This window comes from Piliocolobus tephrosceles, chromosome 14 (genome assembly GCF_002776525.5).
Source record: "Piliocolobus tephrosceles isolate RC106 chromosome 14, ASM277652v3, whole genome shotgun sequence".
Lineage (NCBI taxonomy): Eukaryota > Metazoa > Chordata > Mammalia > Primates > Cercopithecidae > Piliocolobus > Piliocolobus tephrosceles.
The window spans coordinates 46,732,360-46,752,359 of record NC_045447.1 but is presented as its reverse complement, the minus strand read 5'-3'; the positions used below and the strand labels follow the sequence as shown (position 1 = coordinate 46,752,359).

The following is a 20,000-nucleotide window of genomic DNA, read 5'->3' as shown; positions in this document are numbered from 1 at the left end:
GATCCTGCTGTGTAACTGTCTTTGCTGCTCTGAAGTCATGCTGTGATGGCTGCCCCTTGCTCCCATGCTTAGGGGCTGCTTCTGTGAAGGTGGGTCTGTAATCTGGGCCACAGCTTGGAATCACACCTGAATTCTCATATCTACTTCTGCATCCAGTCCATCGTGATATAGTTGGTTTACTCCATTGGTTTACTCTAGGGATGTCAAAGACACCTAAAAAGGTTGGAAGACACCCCAGCTGATCTTCTCTCTCAAGAACTTTTATTTCTTTGTGGTCTCCACTTTGGTGCGTATTTTGAAATTTAGCGTCTTTTTACAAAATTAAAAGTGACTTTTTTGTTGTTATAGAAGCAATATGTATTTATCCTATTAAAATTAAGAAAATAGGCCGGGCGCGGTGGCTCAAGCCTGTAATCCCAGCACTTTGGGAGGCCGAGACGGGTGGATCACGAGGTCAGGAGATCGAGACCATCCTGGCTAACACGGTGAAACCCCGTCTCTACTGAAAAATACAAAAAACTAGCCGGGCGAGGTGGCAGGCGCCTGTAGTCCCAGCTACTCGGGAGGCTGAGGCAGGAGAATGGCGTGAACCCAGGAGGCGGAGCTTGCAGTGAGCTGAGGTCCGGCCACTGCACTCCAGCCTGGGCAACAGAGTGAGACTCCGTCTCAAAAAAAAAAAAGAAAATAGAGGCCAGGGCCAGGCGCAGTGGCTCATGCCTGTAATCCCAGCACTTTGGGAGACCAAGGGGGGCAGATCATGAGGTCAAGAGTTTGAGACCATCCTGCCCAACATGGTAAAACCCCGTCTCTACTAAAAATACAAAAATTAGCCAGGCGTGTTGGTATGTGCCTGTGGTCCCAGCTACTCAGGAGGCTGAGGCAGGAGAATCACTTGAACCCGCGGGGCAGAGGTTGCAGTAAGCTGAGATCGCACCACTGCACTCCAGCCTAGTGACAGACCAATACTCTGTCTCAAAAAAGAAAATAGAGGCCAGGCACAGTGGCTCATGCCTGTAATCCTAGCACTTTGGGAGGCTGAGGTGGGCAGGTCACTTGAGGTCAGGAGTTTGAGACCAACCTGGCCAACGTGGTGAAACCCTGTTTCTACTAAAAATACAAAAGTTAGCCAGGCATTGTGGCAGGTACTTGTAATCTCAGCTACTCGGGAGGCTGAGACAGGAGTATTGCTTGAATCAGGGAGGCAGAGGTTGCAGTGAGCCAAGATCATGCTACTGCACTTCAGCCTGGGCAACAGAGTGAGACTCCATCTCAAAAAAAAAAAAAAATAGAAAAAAAAGGCCAGGTGCAGTGACTCACGCCTCTCTTTGGGAAGCCGAGGCAGGTGGATCACCTGAGGTCAGAAGGTTGAGACTAGTCTGGCCAACATGGTAAAACCCTGTCTCTACTAAAAATACAAAACTTAGCCTGGCGTGGTGGCAGATGCCTATAATCCCAGCTACTTGGGAGGCTGAGGCAAGAGAATCACTTGAACCCAGGAGGCAGAGGTTGCAGTGAGCCGAGATTGCGCCATTGCACGCCAGCCTGGGTAACAAAGTGAGACTGACTCAAAAAAAATAAATAAAGTCAAAAGTTTGAAATTAAATAATCTATTATGTGTCACCTCCTAAGGATTATACCTTACGTGTATTTCTCAGGGTCTTTTGCCATGTGCAAATATATATGTTTGCATTTTTTCCCCAAAATAAAAGTGGGATCTTACTGAACTGAATGCTTTTAACTAGCTTTTTTCCCACTCTTATTATTATATGTTTAATCTGTCGCCTTGTCAGTATTTTTTTAATATAAATTTTTAATGGCAATTGAGTGTCCTGTTACATGGATGGTCCATAACTTATTCAGTCAGTCTTGTGTTGCTGGACATTTCAGTGTTTCCAGTTTTTCTCTGATAAACTGCTCAGATACCAGGCCAACAACCACTTGACATCACTCAGTTTCTGTATCTGTCAAGTCTGGTTGCTGGCTTTCGTCTATCACCATACTGGGCCCATCATTTCATTTTACCAAATACCAGAGGCAAACCTGAAATAATTCAGGGGACCAGATTTGATACCCACAGTTAGTCTGGCAATATGATTCAGACTTAAAACTAGAAAACCAGCTCTTGATTTTTTAAGTTAATGGAGTAAAACAGAACTTAAATTCTTTTTTTTTTTTTTGAGACGGAGTCTCACTCTGTCACCCAGGCATGAGTGCAGTGGCCGGATCTCAGTTCACTGCAATCTCCGCTTCCGGGTTTACACCATTCTCCTGCCTCAGCCTCCCGAGTAGCTGGGACTACAGGCGCCCGCCACCTCGCCCAGCTAGTTTTTTGTGTTTTTTAGTAGAGACAGGGTTTCACCGTGTTAGCCAGGATGGTCTCGATCTCCTGACCTCGTGATCCGCCCGTCTCAGCCTCCCAAAGTGCTGGGATTACAGGCTTGAGCTATCGCGCCCGGCCTTAAATTCTTCATTAAGTGGAATGTTCCCTCCTTCCTTGGGAATCTTAGGATAGTCCTCCCAGCATAGTTTGGAAGCCCCTCCTGTGGCATTCATACCAGCATGAAGTACATGCCCAGGCCAGTCACCACCCGTTCCCTCCTTTACACTTACTTGCAGGTGTTACAGATGAAGCCCAAATCCTGCTGGGCAAGATCCATAGTAAGAACTTCACCATTTGTGAATTGTGTTGTTTTAGCCTATTTTGTTCCCCATTCATTTCCATTTTCTTAAGTGTTTACTGTATTTCTAACATGGTGTCAGACACAGAGGGAACTTCAGAGGAAGAGAAAAATACCCCGTGACCATGAGTTTCTTACGTTCTCCCTGCGAGGAGGAGAATGGTTGTTCAATACACATGATACAACCACCCTTCACATGCAGATGGGCTAAATAATGTGGCAGCAACCCATCTGTGTAGGAACTGAGACACCAGGAAGTGTGAGGGAGCTCAGGCTAGAGTGTAGTCAGCCAAGGAAAGCTTCATTGTAGGAGGTGAATTTTGATGAACTTCCCCTTATAAGCAGTAATGAAATTGGAAGGAATCAGCAGAAGCATTTTAGATGGAATTAATAGCAAAGATATCTAAGCAGAAGTGAGCAGTTGCTGTTAAGGTAGGGCCAAAAGAATGACATAGTAGAATTGGATGGACCATATGGCTGTGCTGTAAGAGATGAGATGAGAAAGCTGCCTCCTCTGCTTCTGTTTGGGCATGTCTCTTCCGCCTTGGTTGGGTTTCTTTTTCTCGCTCATGCTTGTCCTTCAACACTTTAACATAAAGTCAGGTACTTTTTACTTTCCTGTGACCATTTTTTAAAAGTACTCCCAGTTTCTGAATTTAAAAGTTTCATGCCGTATGCCATTTATGTGATGTATAATGGTTTATGTGGCTTTATTTCGAAAGTATTCCTAAAGTTACCTTTCTCTTTCTGCAGTATATCATTCTTGTCATAGTGAAGAGAAGTGTCCCCCTTGCACTTTCCTAACTCAGAAGTGGTGCATGGGCAAGCATGAGGTAAGTTTTCTCTCTCAAGTGCTCATTGTTCCAGGCAGAGCTTCATGATTTTAGTACTTAAGAATTGTTAGTCTCATTGTTTCTCAAAGTAAATACATTCAGAAGTAGAAGCTTTCCATTGCTTAAAAATTTTTTCTTAAGATGTAATTTGCATACAACAGAATTTACCCTTTTTATTGTACAGATCCATGAGTTTTAACAAAAGCATACATACCATCAAACCACTACCACAATCAAGATGTAGAACAGTTCAGTCACCCCCAAACATCCTTCATGCCCCTGTGTACTCAATGTCCCCAATTCCAGTCCCTGAAAACCAATGATCTGTTGTCTGTTCCAATCATTTTACTTTAAAACACCAATTTTTTCTTTTTAATAACCGCCTTATTCCTGCAAAAATGGCAGTAATCAAAAAATAATAGATGTTGGCGTGGATGTGGTGAAAAGGGAACACTTTTACACTGCTGGTGGGAATGTAAACTAGTACAACCACTGTGGAAAACTGGCGATTCCTTAAAGAACTAAAAGTAGATTTACCGTTTGATCCAGCAGTCCCACTACTGGGCATCTACCCAGAAGAAAAGAAGTCATTATACGAAAAAGATACCTGCACACGCATGTTTATAGCGGCACAATTCACAATTACAAAAATGTGGAACCAGCCCAACTGCCCATCAATCAACAAGTGGATAAAGAAATTGTGGTGTATATATATATATATACGTACCATGGAATACTACTCAGCCAGGAACGAAATAATGGCATTCACAGCAACCTGGATGGATTTGGAGACCGTTATTCTAAGTGAAGTAACTCAGGAATGGAAAACCAAACATCGTATGTTTTCACTCATAAGTGGGAGCTAAGCTATGAGGACACAAAGGCATGAGAATGATACAGTGGACTTTGGGGACTCTAGGGAAAGGATGGGAGGCGGGTGAGGGATATAAAAAACTACACACTGGGGCCGAGCATGGTGGCTCATGCCTAGAATCCCAGCACTTTGGGAGGACGAGGCAGGCAGATTACGAGGTCAGGAGTTCGAGACCAACCTGGCCAACATGGTGAGACCCCATCTCTACTAAAAAAATTAGCTGGGCATGGTGGTGCATCCCTGTAATCCCAGCTACTTGGGAGGCTGAGGCAGGAGAATTGCTTGAACTCGGGAGGTGGACATTGCAGTGAGCCAAGATTGTGCCACTGCACTCTAGCCTGGGCAACAGAGCAAGACTCCATCTCGAAAAAAAAATAAATAAATTTTAAAAACTACACATTGGGTGCAATGTACACTCCTCGAGTGATGGGTGCACCAAAATCTCAGAAATCACTACTAAGGAACTTATCCATGTAGCCAGACACCACCTGTTCCCCAAGAACTATTGAAATAAGAAAAAGGAAAAAAAAAAATCACTGATCATAGGTCACCATAACAGATAGAATAATGAAAAATTCTGAGATGTTGCGAGAATTACCAAAATGTGACGCAGACACGAAATGAGCATGTGCTGTTGGAAAAGTGGAACAGATAGACTTGCTGGACACAGGGTTGCCACAAACTTGCAATTTGTAAAAAATGTGATATCTATGAAATGCAATAAAGTGAAGTCCTATAAAAAATGCATATTTATTGTACAGTTGAAAAGATTTAATTCTGCTACTGAGAAAGAAATACTCTAACATTCTGGCATATAAACCACCAGACATGTGATACACATTTTTCCTTGCTCTGATTAAGATGATACTGTTTTCTACATTCCAACTGTCCTATACCAAAAAAAAAAAAAGATACTGTTTTGTAACCTGCTTATTTTGCGTCATGATGTATTGGCCAACATTTCATGAAACTCTCTTGACATCTATAACAACATGCCATATTCTTTTATCTTCATGGACGTATATTCCTCCACTGATTTCCTGTGGGTGGTTCTCAAGTCCTTGGTATTTATTCTTTTCTGTGTATCTCACCTTTTCCAGTTTATCCATTCTAAAACATCAATGTGTTATCTTTGTGTTGATGGCTTATTCAGACTTCATTCAACAGATAACGAGTATGAGTACCTACTATGTGCTAGGTAACAGGCTAGGTTTGGGTGATTTGAAAGTGAACGAGACTAACCCTTGCCCTTATGAAGCCTTCACTTTGGGTCGGGAGGCAGGCATGAAAACAGACAATAGCAGTAATGTGGGAAATACAGAGGGCTAAGGAGGATGGAAGGGCCCTCCAGGTATTTTGCAAGAATTAACGTCCTAAAGGGTAGCGAGAAGAAAGTAATGTGGAGAGGATGACAGGGCAGAGCATCGGCGAAAATTATCCCCATTGCCCTGGTAGTAGAATACGTAAGTGTTTAATGATTGAGAACTACATTCCACCAAAATATGGATTCCAGTGCGATGGGAAACATGTATGTCCTAGATGTTGGAGGTATCTTCAAGGGTGAAGTTGTGTGTCACTGCAGTAGAAGTACATCCCTCATTTCGAGGGTTCATGAAAGAATTTGAGTGAATATATAAGACTAGCCTTTGGTCCTACAAGAGTAAAATTTCAGCAGCTTTTTCCTATGGTGAGGAAGCCTGGAAACAGGCCATTTTTCAAGAAAAAAAAATGAGTTGGGGGTTCCATGGCCTGTTTTCTCTAAATTTTTTAAAGGACAGGACTGCCTGAAGTTGTGGAGACCATGAGTTGGGAGACATGAGGAGAGTTAAGTATTTAATTGCAGAAAACAGCCTTCTAGCCTGGGCAACCAGTGGGATCCTGACTACAATAATACAAAAATTAGCTGGATTTAGTGGCATGCCTGTATGCCCAGCTACTTGGAAGGCTAAGGCAGGAGGATCACTTGAACCCAGGAGTTCAAGGCTGCAGTGAGCCATGATTGTGCCACTGCCCTCGAGCCTGGGCAACAGAGCAATATTCTGCCTCAAAAAAAAGCAAAACAGGCTGGGCACAGTGGCTCACGCGTGTAATCCCAACACTTTGGTAGGCTGAGGCAAGTGGATCACCTGAGATCAGCAGTTTGAGACCAGCCTGGCCAACATAGTGAAACCCTGTCTCTACTAAAAATACAAAAATTAGCTGGGCCATGGTGGCACACACCTGTAGTCCCAGCTACTTGGGAGGCTGAGGCAGGAGAACCGCTTGAACCTGAGAGGTGGAGGTTGCAGTGAGCTGAGATCGCGCCATTGCACTCCAGCCTGGGCGACAGAGGAAGACCATCTCAAAAAAAAAAAGCAGAATCAAACAAAAAAAATGGCCCTCAGTCTCAGAACCCTGGGCCAAGGTTGCCTTCCACCCCCGCGTCTATAAGAGTTAGTCTATTGACTCTGCTTTAGCAGTTCAGAAAGGAGGGAAAAGATCATCTGCCCCTCCCAGTTAGTCATAGCATTTTCAAGCACTCACTAGTTATCTAGTTACATTTGTTTGTTGTCACTTTGGAAAGTTTATGTCCCAGATCACATTTTTGGCTTCTGCTACAAATCCTTTTGAGTCATAACAGAGATTATTAAATAAAGTTAAGGTTTGTTTTCTTCATCTCAAACTAACCTTTCAGACTTTGAAAATCAAAGTGATTTTTTTCCAGATAAATAGAGCTTTTTAAAAAATACAGCTTTTGGCCGGGCGCGGTGGCTCAAGCCTGTAATCTCAGCACTTTGGGAGGCGGAGACGGGCGGATCACGAGGTCAGGAGATCGAGACCATCCTGGCTAACACGGTGAAACCCCGTCTCTACTAAAAAATACAAAAACTAGCCGGGCGAGGTGGCGGGCGCCTGTAGTCCCAGCTACTCGGGGAGGCTGAGGCAGGAGAATGGCGTGAACCCGGGAGGTGGAGCTTGCAGTGAGCTGAGATCCGGCCACAGTACTCCATCCCGGTCGACAGAGTGAGACTCTGCCTCAAAAAAAAATAAATAAATAAATAAATAAAAAATACAGCTTTTAAGCCGGATGTAGTGGCATGTACCTATGGTCCCAGCTAATCAGAAGACTAAGGCAGGAGGATCACTTGAGCCCAGAAGTTCAAGTCCAGCTTAGGCAACATAGTGAGACCCTGTCTCTAAAAATTAAAATAATAATAATTCTTATTTTAAAAACTGGGCTGACTGTGGTGGTTCATGCCTGTAATCCCAGCACTTTGGGAGGCTGAGGCAAGTGGATCGCTTGAAGTCAGGAGTTCAAGACCAGCCGCCTGGCCAACATGGTGAAACCCAGTCTCTACTGAAAATACAAATATTAGCTGGTCATGGTAGTACACACCTGTAATCCCAGCTACTCGGGAGTCTGAGGCTGGAGAATCCCTTGAACCCTGGAGGTGGAGGTTGCACTGAGCCCCGAGATGGGTGCCACTATACTCCATCCTGGGCAACAGAGTGAGACTTCCTCTCTAAATAATAAATAAATAAATACAAACCATTATTGCCAGATGCAGTGCCTCACACCTGTAATCTCAGCACTTTGGGAGGCCTAGGCAGGTGGATTGCTTCCACTCAGGAGTTCAAGACCAGCCTGGGCAACATGGTGAAACCCCATCTCTTAAAAAAAAAAAATACAAAAATTAGCCAGGCGTGGTGGCATGCACCTGCAATTCCAGCTACTTGGGAGACTGAGGTGGGAGGATCACGTGAGCCCCAGGAAAGTCATAATCATGCCATTAAACTCCAGCCTAGGCGACAGAGTAAAACCCTTTATCAGAAAAACAAAAACAAACAAAAAACCTGCTATAAGCTCAGAAATGTTTTAAGAGAAAGTTAAAACTCACCCCAAATCCCATATGGAGATGAGAATCTGACTACTTCTGTCTCTCCTAGTTTCGGAGCAACATCCCCTGTCACCTGGTTGATATCTCTTGCGGATTACCCTGCAGTGCCACGCTACCATGTGGGATGCACAAATGTCAGAGACTCTGTCACAAAGGGGAGTGTCTTGTGGATGAGGCCTGCAAGCAGCCCTGCACCACCCCCAGAGCTGACTGTGGTCACCCGTGTATGGCCCCCTGCCATACCAGCTCACCCTGCCCTGTGACTGCTTGTAAAGCCAAGGTGGGTATTTCTGGCCACAGATGGAGCATTGACTGTGGTTCTGAGGCTACTAGTGAGTCCAGAACTATCTACAGTAGCCCCTGGGCGTGCATCTTAATCAGGGGTCATTGGTTGCCAAAAACCACAAGTTAGAGAAGGGTAGAGTCAGTCACACAGGTTTCTGCCTGCCAAACTTGGTATGGCCTTTTGATTCAGCAGGTACCCACTGCCACCAGACTACAGTCTGTGTCTCCCTTGGATCAGATTCTCAATAGACACTGATTGTTTACTCCATTTATTTAATAAATGTATAAATGTCTTTTGTGCAAGACGTAGTATGAGGTGCTAGGGATAAATTTGTGAACAAGAGACACATGGTCCCTCACTACCTGATGGGACAGATATTCAGTTATTGCTTAGATAACTAACTGTGGCTGTGGTGTCATGAGGGAGTAGTTTAAGCCTTGTGGAGGGTGCTATGAGAGCAGGTAAATGGGAGTTTTAGCCTGATCTAAAGGATCAAGTGTGGCCACCTTGAGGAGGTGGAGTTGGCTAGGCCACAGTTGGGCCTAGGGCAAGCGTCTTTCTCTGATGATAAAAACTTCATCCCAGGCCTGCCCCTTCAGCCAGGATGAAGAGCAGAGGTGGTTTCCAAAAGGGGGCATTGTGGATGAGGCACTTCTAGCATGTCAGCAACTGTGTCAGTTTGCATGTGTGGTTAGCTTCTTCCAGCTTGGAGAGTGGCCACCCACTGACTCTCTAGTCTCTGCTGTGGTTTAAGAGGATTTAAGAGTGAAAACTGCTTTATTCACATGGTTCCAGTGCGCTAAAAGTCATTCCATGTCATCTGACTTCAGGTAGAGCTACAGTGTGAATGTGGACGAAGAAAAGAGATGGTGATTTGCTCTGAAGCATCTAGTACTTATCAAAGGTTAGTGTTACTTAAATGTTAACAATTGGTGACCTAGGTGAAACAGATACGTGTGTTTTGTTTTGTTTTTAAAGCTAATCAAGTGAATCAGTGGGAGTGGAGAAGAAACAAGTCTGTAACTGGTTGTGATCAGTTGTAAACACCACTGCACAGATACATGTGTTTATCATAGTATCCTTGCACCTTTTCTAAAAGCTGGAAAGGTTTTTTTGTTTGTTTTGTTTTGTTTTATTGAGAGGGGTCTAGCCCTGTTTCCCAGGCTGGTCTCCTACCTCGGCCTCTCAAAGTGCTGGGATCACAGGAGTGAGCCACCACACCTGGCTAGAAAGTTTCTTACATACATTTTTAAGAATCTAGTTTCTCTAGTTCTTCCCTAACTTTAGTGTGTAAAATAACTTTAAATTTTTTCCACTTCCTCCTTCCTCTTTCTCTTTTTCTCTCTTTTGGTCATATTACATTGTGAGATAAGAAGGGAAGATGTCCTGAAGTTAGGTGAATTGCTTTCACATCCCACCATTTGTCATTGGCACAGCCAGGGCTAAGCCCTGTGCCCTTCTGGTGTGAGGGTTTCTTTTTTCTTTTTTTTTTGAGACGGAGTCTCGCTCTGTTGCCCAGGCTGGAGTGCAGTGGCTGGATCTCAGCTCACTGCAAGCTCCGCCTCCAGGGTTTACGCCATTCTCCTGCCTCAGCCTCCCAAGTAGCTGGGACTACAGGCACCTGCCACCTCGCCCGACTAGTTTTTTGTATTTTTTAGCAGAGATGGGGTTTCACCGTGTTAGCCAGGATGGTCTCGATCTCCTGACCTCGTGATCCGCCCGTCTCGGCCTCCCAAAGTGCTGGGATTATAGGCTTGAGCCACCGCACCCGGCCGGTGTGAGGGTTTCTAATTGTTCTATGAGGTATCTCTGCAGCTTCCCGAAGTCTTGGGACCTGTGTAGCCATATAGGGATCTGAGTGCTGAGATGGAGATGTTAGAGAATGAATGGTTTTATATATATGTATAATATATAATATGTATTATAATTTATATATCATATATATGTATGGTTAGATGGGGAGAGGTGCCATGGATATAGGACTTTAAGAGGATGCACACATCAGATTGACTGTGTTTGAATACCTACTAAGTGCCAAGTGTTGCTCTAGGGAATACTGAGGGTTTGAGTCACCTCATCGCTTCCCATGTAGCTGCTTTGAATATAATTGAAGAGATATGACATAGATATGTCGGTAGTTCATAGTAGCCGGGCTTCCAAGGCCACACCAGTTTTCATGTGATAGATTTGCTTTTTTTTTGAAATGGAGTTTCGCTCTTGTTACCCAGGCTAGAGTGCAATAGGGTGATCTCAGCTCACTGCAGCCTCCACCTCCCAGGTTCAAGTGATTCTCCTGCCTCAGCCTCCTGAGTAGCAGGAATCACAGGAGCCTGCTACCATGCCCGGCTAATTTTTTGTATTTTTAGTAGAGATGGGGTTTCACCATATTGGCCAGGCTGGTCTTGAACTCCTGACTTCAGGTGAGCCACCTGCCTCAGTTTCCCAAAGTGCTAGGATTACAGGCGTGAGCCACCACACCCGGCCTAGATTTGCTTTTAAAGAGGTCTTCTGTATCCCAAGTATAAGGAGGTTCTTGTGAAACTGCAATGCCTCTTTTTCCCTTTCTTTTTTATATTTCAGAATAGCTGCAATTTCCATGGCCTCTAAGATAACAGACATGCAGCTTGGAGGTTCAGTGGAGATCAGCAAATTAATTACCAAAAAGGAAGTTCATCAAGCCAGGTAATTTTTAATATGCATATATGTACCTCTTTCTTCAATTAGACTTCAATTAGAGGGCAGGGATTATTCATTTATCTCAGTACTTCATAGTAGAGCCTTGCATACATAATAAGTATTCAATAGACAATTTGATGTTGAGACATCCGTTCCATCCCCAATGCATCCTACTCAGGAGATAGCTAAGACTAGAGGAGACTTTTCCAGGCCTCACAGTAACCAAAGGAAGCAGAGACCTATATGTGTTTACCTTAACCCATATGAGAATAGAGAACCCAGAGTGATGACTGTCTCTGGAGTGGGAGATTGGGCTGTTAAGAGGGGCACCTGTGGAGCATTTGGGGCTGAGCAGCCAGGGAACACTCTGAGGCCACTGGAGGACTCCTAGGCCCCATAACAGAGAGGCCATCCCACCTGTCCTTGAGAGGGACCTCATCCAGCCATCCCTGGATTGGGGTCCCTGGGGAAATGGTATTTCTAGGGCAAGGGTACTAATGGAAACTGAAGAGCAGGTGGCCTCACAGGCTGCTTCCTGGCCTGAGGGAATGTTCTTTGGCAAGAGTCAGCTGTGCTTCCAGGTTGACTGAGACTTTCTTTTCTTGCTGAATAAGAGCTGTACAGCCAGTACTCTGATTTTATTTTATTTTTTTTCATTTGCTTATCCAGGCTGGAGTGTGATGAGGAGTGTTCAGCCTTGGAAAGGAAAAAGTAAGTAGTTTCAATTGCTTTTTTAATCTCCTTGCCCTTGAGCTCTGTGAAATTAATGGAAGGGAGCAACCCTTCAAACATCAGACATTCACTCAGCACTGCGCTGCGTCTTTTACTGTTATCAAAGAGCAAGAGAAATGCCGTTACCAAGAATTGAATTGTCTTAAGGATAATCACTCAGGTGATTTCAGTATATTGAGAAACATGAGCTGTGTGGTTTTGGGCATGATATAAACATCATAGCAAGCATACTTGTTCAGGGACTGGCCAGCTTCCTGACTCAGAGAAAAGAGGTTTAAAACAATGTTTAGTGAACTTTTCATTGAAGTTTAGCATACATAGTGAAGATTGGAAGTGTGCAGATCAGTGAATCGTCACTAAATGAATATAGTTGTGTAATGAAGCACTCAGGTGAAAAGATAATTACCAGAACTGTCCCTTGTACTCTACATAAATGTAAAACCTCTATCCTAACTTCTCTTTAGATTAGTTTTTGAACTTTATGTAGGTGATGAAATCATGTAGTTTGTATTATTTTTGTCTGGCTTCTTTTATTACATTTTTGTGACATTCACTCGTGTTGTTGCATGTAGCAATGCTTTATTCATTTTTATTCCTGCATGATTTTTTTTTGTATTACTATTCATTTACCCATTCTACTGTTAATGGATATCTTTGTATTAAGTATTAGACTATTACAAATAAAGCTGTTAAGAATTTTTTGTTTTTTGAGATGGAGTTTTGCTCTTGTCGCCCAGGCAGGAGTGCAATGGCATGATCTTGGCTCACTGCCACCTCTGCCTCCCAGATTCAAGCGATTCTCTTGCCTTAGCCTTCAGAGTAGCTGGCATTACAGGCGCGCACCACCATGTCTGGCTGATTTTTGTGCTTTTTTTTTTAAGACGGAGTCTCGCTCTGTCGCCCAGGCTGGAGTGCAGTGGTGCAATCTCAGCTCATTGCAAGCTCTGCTTCCCAGGTTCACACCATTCTCCTGCCTCAGCCTCCCAAGTAGCTGGGACCACAGACGCCTGCCACCACACCCGGCTAATTTTTTTGTATTTTTAGTAGAGACAGGGTTTCACTGTGTTGGCCAGGATGGTCTCTATCTCCTGACCTCATGATCCATCCACCTCAGCCTCCCAAAGTGCTGAGATTACAGGCATGGGCCACCGCACCCGGCTTGATTTTTCTATTTTTAGTAGAAATGGAGTTTCACCATGTTTGGCCAGGCTGGTCTCAAAGCTCCTGACCTCAGGTGATCCACCTGCCTCCACCTCCCAAAGTGTTGGGATTACAAGCCACCACACCCGGCCCAGAACATTCTTAAACTTGCTTTGCTCTATATTTCTGTACATTTCTGTTGGATATAAACCAGAAGTAGAATTGCTGATTAATAGGGTTTACGTATGTTCAGCTTTAGTAGATTCTGCCAGTGTCCAAAGTGATTGTACCAAATTACACTCCCACCAGCAAAGGATAATTCCCATTGCTGTACATTTTTGTCAGCACTTGGAATTGTCAGTCTTTTTAATTTTAGCCATTTTGTAGATGTGTATAACAAGATGTCATTGAGCTTTTAATTTCTTTTTTCCCAATGACTTAAGAGATTGAGCACCTTTCTTATAGTTACTGGCCATTGGATAGCCTTATTTTTGAAGTGCCTATACAAGTCCTTTGCTTATTTTTTTGTGCTCTTTTGTATTGATTAGTAGGAATTATTTATGTATTCTGAATATAAGTCCTTTGTTGGCTTTCTGTATACATTGTGAGTACTTTGTTGTACTCTGTACCTTCATTTTTTACTCTCTTGATGCCTTTTTTTTAATCCCAGAAGCTGAAGAACTCTTGATGTCTTTTGATAAACAGAAATTTTTATGTTAATATTGTCCAGTTTATTTGAGTTTCTTAATAAGCATTTTTCATGTCCTATTTAGAAAAATTTGTCTATCCTGAGGCCATGATGATATTCTGTTACTATCTAGAAAGTGTATTATTTTACCTTTCACACTTTAAATCTACAGTTGACCTGTACTGATTTTTTTGAGTATGGATAAGGAGAGTTTACAATTCAGCTTTTTTCCATGCAAATATCCATTTGACAAGTACCAAGATTGTCCTTTTCGCAGCACTCTGCAGTGCCACCTCTGTCATAAATCACCTATAAGCCTGGGCAACTTGGCAAAACCTCATCTCTACAAAAAATAAAACAAAATTAGCCAGGTGTGGTGGTACATACCTGTAGTCCCAGTTACTTGGGAGGCTGAGGTGGGAGGATTGCTTGAACCTGCAAGGCTGAGGCTACAGTGAGCCATGATCACCAGCCTAGACTATACTCTTGGTGACAGAGTGAAACCCTGTCTCAAAAAACAAAAACAAAAATAGCCTGGGCACGGTGGCTCATGCCTGTAATCCCAGCACTTTGGGAGGCTGAGGTGGGTGGATCACGAGGTCAGGAGATCGAGACCATCCTGGTTAACACGGTGAAACCCCGTCTCTACTAAAAAATACAAAAAATTAGCCGGGCATGGTGGTGGGTGCCTGTAGTCCCAGCTACTCGGGAGGCTGAGTCAGGAGAATGGCGTGAACCCAGGAGGCGGAGCTTTCAGTGAGCCGAGATCATGCTACTGCACTCCAGCCTGGGCAACAGTGCAAGACTTCGTGTCAAAAAATAAAATTAAATAAATAAATAAATAAAAGTATATCAAATATATGTATGTGAGTCTATTTCTGAGCTCATCGTGTTCGACTGCACTAGTATCACACTGTCTTAATTACTGTGCCTTTATAACAAGTCTTAATATCTGGTAGTATATATCCTCAACCATGACTCCTTTTCAATATTGTCTTTGATTATTCTTTATTCTTAGCTCTTTACATTTCAACTTAATGTCTTTTTCATTTATTTATTTATTTATTGAGATAGGATCTTGCTCTGTCACCCATGCTGGAATGTAATGGCACAATCATAGTTCACTGCACCCTTGAACTCCTGGGCTCAAGGGATCCTCGTGCCTCAGCCTCCAAAATAGGTGAACTATAGGCACACACACCACTACGACTGGCTAAGTTTTTCTTTCTTTTTTTTTTTTTTTTTTTTGTAAACATGGGGTTTTACTATGTTGACCAGGATAGTCTCAAACTTCTGGCTCAAGCAAACCTCCTACCTTGGCCCCCCAAAGTGCTGGGATTATAAGCATGAGCTACTGCACCCAGCCCATATCCACTTATATTTCACAATTGACTTCTTATAATATATACCCAAGAAACCTGCTGGGATTTTGATTGAGTTGGTATTTAACTTGTAGGTCAATTTGCAATCCTTACAGTATTGAATTTTCTAATCCATGAGGAAGGTGTATTCTTGCATTTCATGTCTTCTTTGATTTCTCTCAATGATACTTTATGTTTTCTATATATAGATTTTGTGTTCTGTTGGTAGATTTGTTTCTTGATTTTTGATGCTGCTATAGATGGGTTTTTTCCTTGTATTACTTGTAATTTTTTTTGTTTTTTGAGACAGAGTCTCGCTGTGTCACCCAGGCTGGAGTGCAGTGGCGCGATCTTGGCTCACTGCAAGCTCCACCTCCCAGGTTCACGCCATCCTCCTGCCTCAGCCTCCCAAGTAACTGGGACTACAGGTGCCCGCCACCACACCCGACTAATTTTTTGTATTTTTAGTAGAGATGGGATTTCACCATGTTAGCCAGGATCTCAATCTCCTGACCTCATGATCCACCCACCTTGGCCTCCCAAAGTGCTGGGATTACAGGTGTGAGACACCACGCCTGGCCAACTTTTAATTTTTTTTTTTTTTTTTTGAGACGGAGTCTCGCTCTGCCGCCCAGGCTGGAGTGCAGTGGCCGGGTCTCAGCTCACTGCAAGCTCCGCCTCCTGGGTTTACGCCATTCTCCTGCCTCAGCCTCCCGAGTAGCTGGGACTACAGGCGCCCGCCACATTGCCTAGCTAGTTTTTTGTATTTTTTAGTAGAGACGGGGTTTCACCATGCTAGCCAGGATGGTCTCGATCTCCTGACCTCGTGATCTGCCCATCTCGGCCTCCCAAAGTGCTGGGATTACAGGCTTGAGCCACCGCGCCCGGCCTTAATTTTTTAAAAATTATTATTATGTAATGTGACAAGGGTTTTGTTTATTTTGTTTTTGACCAGGTTGACATCCTCAAGAAAAAATGCAAATTACAAGGCCTTCATTTTAAAGCAAATGTTCGTTTTAGAAATGTGTTACAGAAGATGTTTATATGCTTCAGCAGGCATAAAAATATATCACAGATAAAGCAGAAAAAATTCTATGAATGGCTTGACTTTTTTTTTTTTTTTTTTTTTTTTTTTGATACAGCGTCTCACTCTGTCTCCCAGGCTGGAGTGCAATGGCACAATTACAGCTCACTGCAGCCTCTACCTCCTGGGTTCAAGTGATCCTCCCACCTCACCTCCCAAGTAGCTGGAACTGCAAGTACATGCCACCACACCCAGCTAATGATTTTTAGAATTTTTGTACCACATCCAGCTAATTTTTTTGTTGTTTTTTTTTTTTTTCTTGTAGAGATGGCATCTCACTATTTTGGCCAGGCTGGTCTCACATTCGTGGTCTCAAGCAATCCTCCTGCCTCAGCCTTCCAAAGTGCTGGGTTTACAGGTGTGAGCCACCACACCTGGCCTAAATTGGTATTTTCTAATTGCTTGTTGCTGGTATTTAGAAATACAATTTATATTTATTGACTTATTTAGCAACCTTACTAAATTCACTTATTTCTGATACTGTAGATTCTTTTGGATTTTGCATATACACAATCATGTCTTCTAATAATAGTAATTTAATTTCAATTCCTGTTTTTTCTTTTCTTTTTTCTTTTATCTTTTTTCCTTCTTTCCAATTCTTAACTTTTATTTCTTCTTCTTACCTCATTGCACTGGCTAGGGCCTTCAGTATATTGTTGAATGGAAGGTGGTAATAATAGATATTCCTTGGCCGGGCATGGTGGCTCACGCCTGTAATCCCAGCACTTTGGGAGGCTGAAGCAGGCAGATCACTTGAGGTCAAGAGTTGGAGACCAGCCTGGCCAACATGGTGAAACCCTGTCTCTACTAAAAATACAAAAATTAGCGGGCGTGGGGCGGACGCCTGTGGTCCCAGCTACTGAGGAGACTGAGGCAAGAGAATTGCTTGAACCTGGGAGGCAGAGGTTGCAGTGAGCCGAGATCACGCCACCACACTCCAGCCTAGGCAACAGAGCAAGACTGAGTCTCACAAAAAAATAGATAGATAGATAGATAGATAGATAGATAGATAGATAGATAGATATTCCTGACTAATCCTCCATCTCTTGGGGAAAACTTTAAGTATTTCACCATTAAATATGATGTCTGCAGTAAGTTATTTGAGGATACGCTATCAGGCATTTATTCAACGACTGGCAAACTTTCTGATTCTAGCAAAGATTGGTTAAATTGAATAGCCCTGCAAAATGCTAATAATTGAAGAATTTAGGTGAAGGGTATACAGAAGTTTATTGTAATATTATCATAACTTGTCCTTGAAATTTGTTTAAGATACAATGTTAGACAAATGCAGACAAAGTATAGCCCTATTTTACCTTGAAGTTTGACTTTCAACAATTTTAATAGTACCTCTTTACATATTGTGTAGAGGTAATATGATGACTAGTAGTACTGTCCAAATTTTCCTTGATTTGACCCTTACAATAACTTCGTAATGAGTGCTGTTCAAAATCCTTGCCCTTTAGGAACCATCAGTCAGTGTTCTCAGCTGCAGAATGTAAATTAGGAGTCCTAGGTATTCAGAAATGCTATAGTGAATACACAGAAGGTCTCCAAACATGGAAATATACTTTTGGTGGTTGAAAGACATATTGTATACTAGTTAGAGCCAGAGATCTAGAGTCAGATTGTCTGGATTTGAATCCTAGCGTCACAAATCATTAGCTGTGAGACCTTGGGAAAGTCACATACTGTCTGTAAGCCGTAGGTTCTTAAAAATCTAGAAATGATGACAGTAACAGTATTTACCTTCCAGAGTTGTTGTGAGGATTAATACATTAAAATTAAAAATGATACTCATAAAGCTCTTGGCGCAAGAGCTTGGCACATAGTAGGTACTCAGTAAATGTTATTGATTAAAACTAGGTATTTTTGAAAGCCTTTTGAATTTCTCCTCAATCTTGGTGATGACATAATGACCCTTACTATATAGATTCTTTCATAAATACACACAAACCTAAGAGAAAAAAAATGCAAATTTAAAGAAAATTCCACCTAAAGTTATATCTATCTAATACACACACATATATACACACATACACCTGTGCATATATGTATGTGTGTATGCATGTGTGTATATCTCTATTGTAGAAATAAAAAACTAGCAGGCCAAATTCAGCCCACAGACAGGTTTTATTGGTGTTTAATTTTGAATTAGTGGCCAACTAACCAAAACATCAAAAGATCTTCCCCTAGAAATTCTCATGAAAATTTGAAAAGTAAGCCTCTTTTGAAAAATTGGAAGTCTAGCAATGTGAACCAGATTATTGTAGGAACTAAGCTTGTAAGTGACTCCTGGTGCAGTGTAAATGAAAATTGTACTAAGTGCTAAGCTAAAATCTATCTTTAAAAAAATAAAATAACTGAGTGTTGGTGAGGTGCCATGAGATTCAGACACTGATGGCTAGGGCACAAAGTGGCAATTCTGGAGACCACTTACTCCACATTGATCAAGAGTCTTATGTCCATTCCGTGTACCCCACAACTGGAAACATTTTCAAAGCTTTTTGCACAGAGATATTAATTGTGTCCTATATAATATTGAGAAACTGGGGAACTGTTAAAGTTCCACTAAATGGGAAATAATTAAAATATGGGATATACATAATTAGAAGACTGAGCTATGAAAACAGTTAAGTATGAAAACAAAATAATAATGTGAGAAATGCTAACAAGATAATGCTGGGGAGAGGCAAAGAAACGAAGTTTTTTTAATTTTTTTATTAAATAAAAATGGTATATATTTATGGTAATACAGCATGATGTGTATGTATACATTGTGGAATGGCTAAATAAAGCTAATTAGCATATGCATTACCTCACATTCTTATTTTTGGGGGAGGGTGAGACAATTTTGTATATAATAATGGCAGCTACTTAAAATTATAGAGAAAGGCTGGGCACAATGGCCCACACCCGTAATCCCAGCACTTTGGGAGGCCGAGGCGGACGGATCACCTGAGGTCAGGAGTTCAAGACCAGCCTGGCCAACATGTTGAAACCCCATCTCTACTAAAAATACAAAAATTAGCTGGGCATGGTTGCGGGCGCCTGTAATTCCAGCTATTCGGGAGACTGAGGCAGGAGAATCACTTGAATCCGGGAGGCGGAGGTTGCAGTGAGCGAAGATCGCACCATTGTGCTCCAGCCTGCGCAACAAGAGCAAGACTCCATCTCCAAAAATATATACATATATATATATACATAAAGAAAAATGTTATAGTGAAAAAAGGGGCCGGGCACAGCGGCTCATGCCCATAATCCCAGCATTTGGGTGGCTGAGGCCGGCAGATCACTTGAGCTCTGGAGTTCAAGACCAGCCTGGGCAACACAGCAAAACCCTGTCTCTACAAAAAATACAAAAATTAGCCAGGCATGGTGGCACACTTATAGTTCCAGCTACTGGAGAGCTTGAGGTGGGAGGACGGCTTAAGCCCAGGAAGTTATAGTGAGCTGAGATCATACCATTGCACTCCAGCCTGGGCGACAAGAGCCAGACCCAGCCTCAAAAAAACAATTAGAAAAAAGGGAACACTTATACACTCTTGGTGGGATTATAAATTAGTACAGCAGGCCGGGCGCGGTGGCTCAAGCCTGTAATCCCAGCACTTTAGGAGGCCGAGACGGGCGGATCCCGAGGTCAGGAGATCGAGACCATCCTGGCTAACACGGTGAAACCCCGTCTCTACTAAAAAATACAAAAAACTAGCCGGGCGAAGTGGCGGCGCCTTTAGTCCCAGCTACTCCGGAGGCTGAGGCAGGAGAATGGC

General features: G+C 42.8%; 1 protein-coding gene across 4 annotated transcripts in view; it reads left to right on the top strand.

The window, feature by feature from the left end:
- The window catches only part of NFX1 (nuclear transcription factor, X-box binding 1), an 86,033-nt gene that overhangs the window by 56,495 nt on the left and 9,538 nt on the right, over window positions 1-20,000 (top strand). For all 4 annotated transcript variants that reach the window (XM_023203342.1, XM_023203341.1, XM_023203340.1 and 1 more), the window contains exons 15-19: window positions 3,432-3,511; window positions 8,313-8,543; window positions 9,380-9,453; window positions 11,130-11,231; window positions 11,895-11,936. In XM_023203342.1, the coding sequence (XP_023059110.1) occupies window positions 3,432-3,511; window positions 8,313-8,543; window positions 9,380-9,453; window positions 11,130-11,231; window positions 11,895-11,936 (529 nt within the window). The remainder of the gene's footprint in view (window positions 1-3,431; window positions 3,512-8,312; window positions 8,544-9,379; window positions 9,454-11,129; window positions 11,232-11,894; window positions 11,937-20,000) is intronic.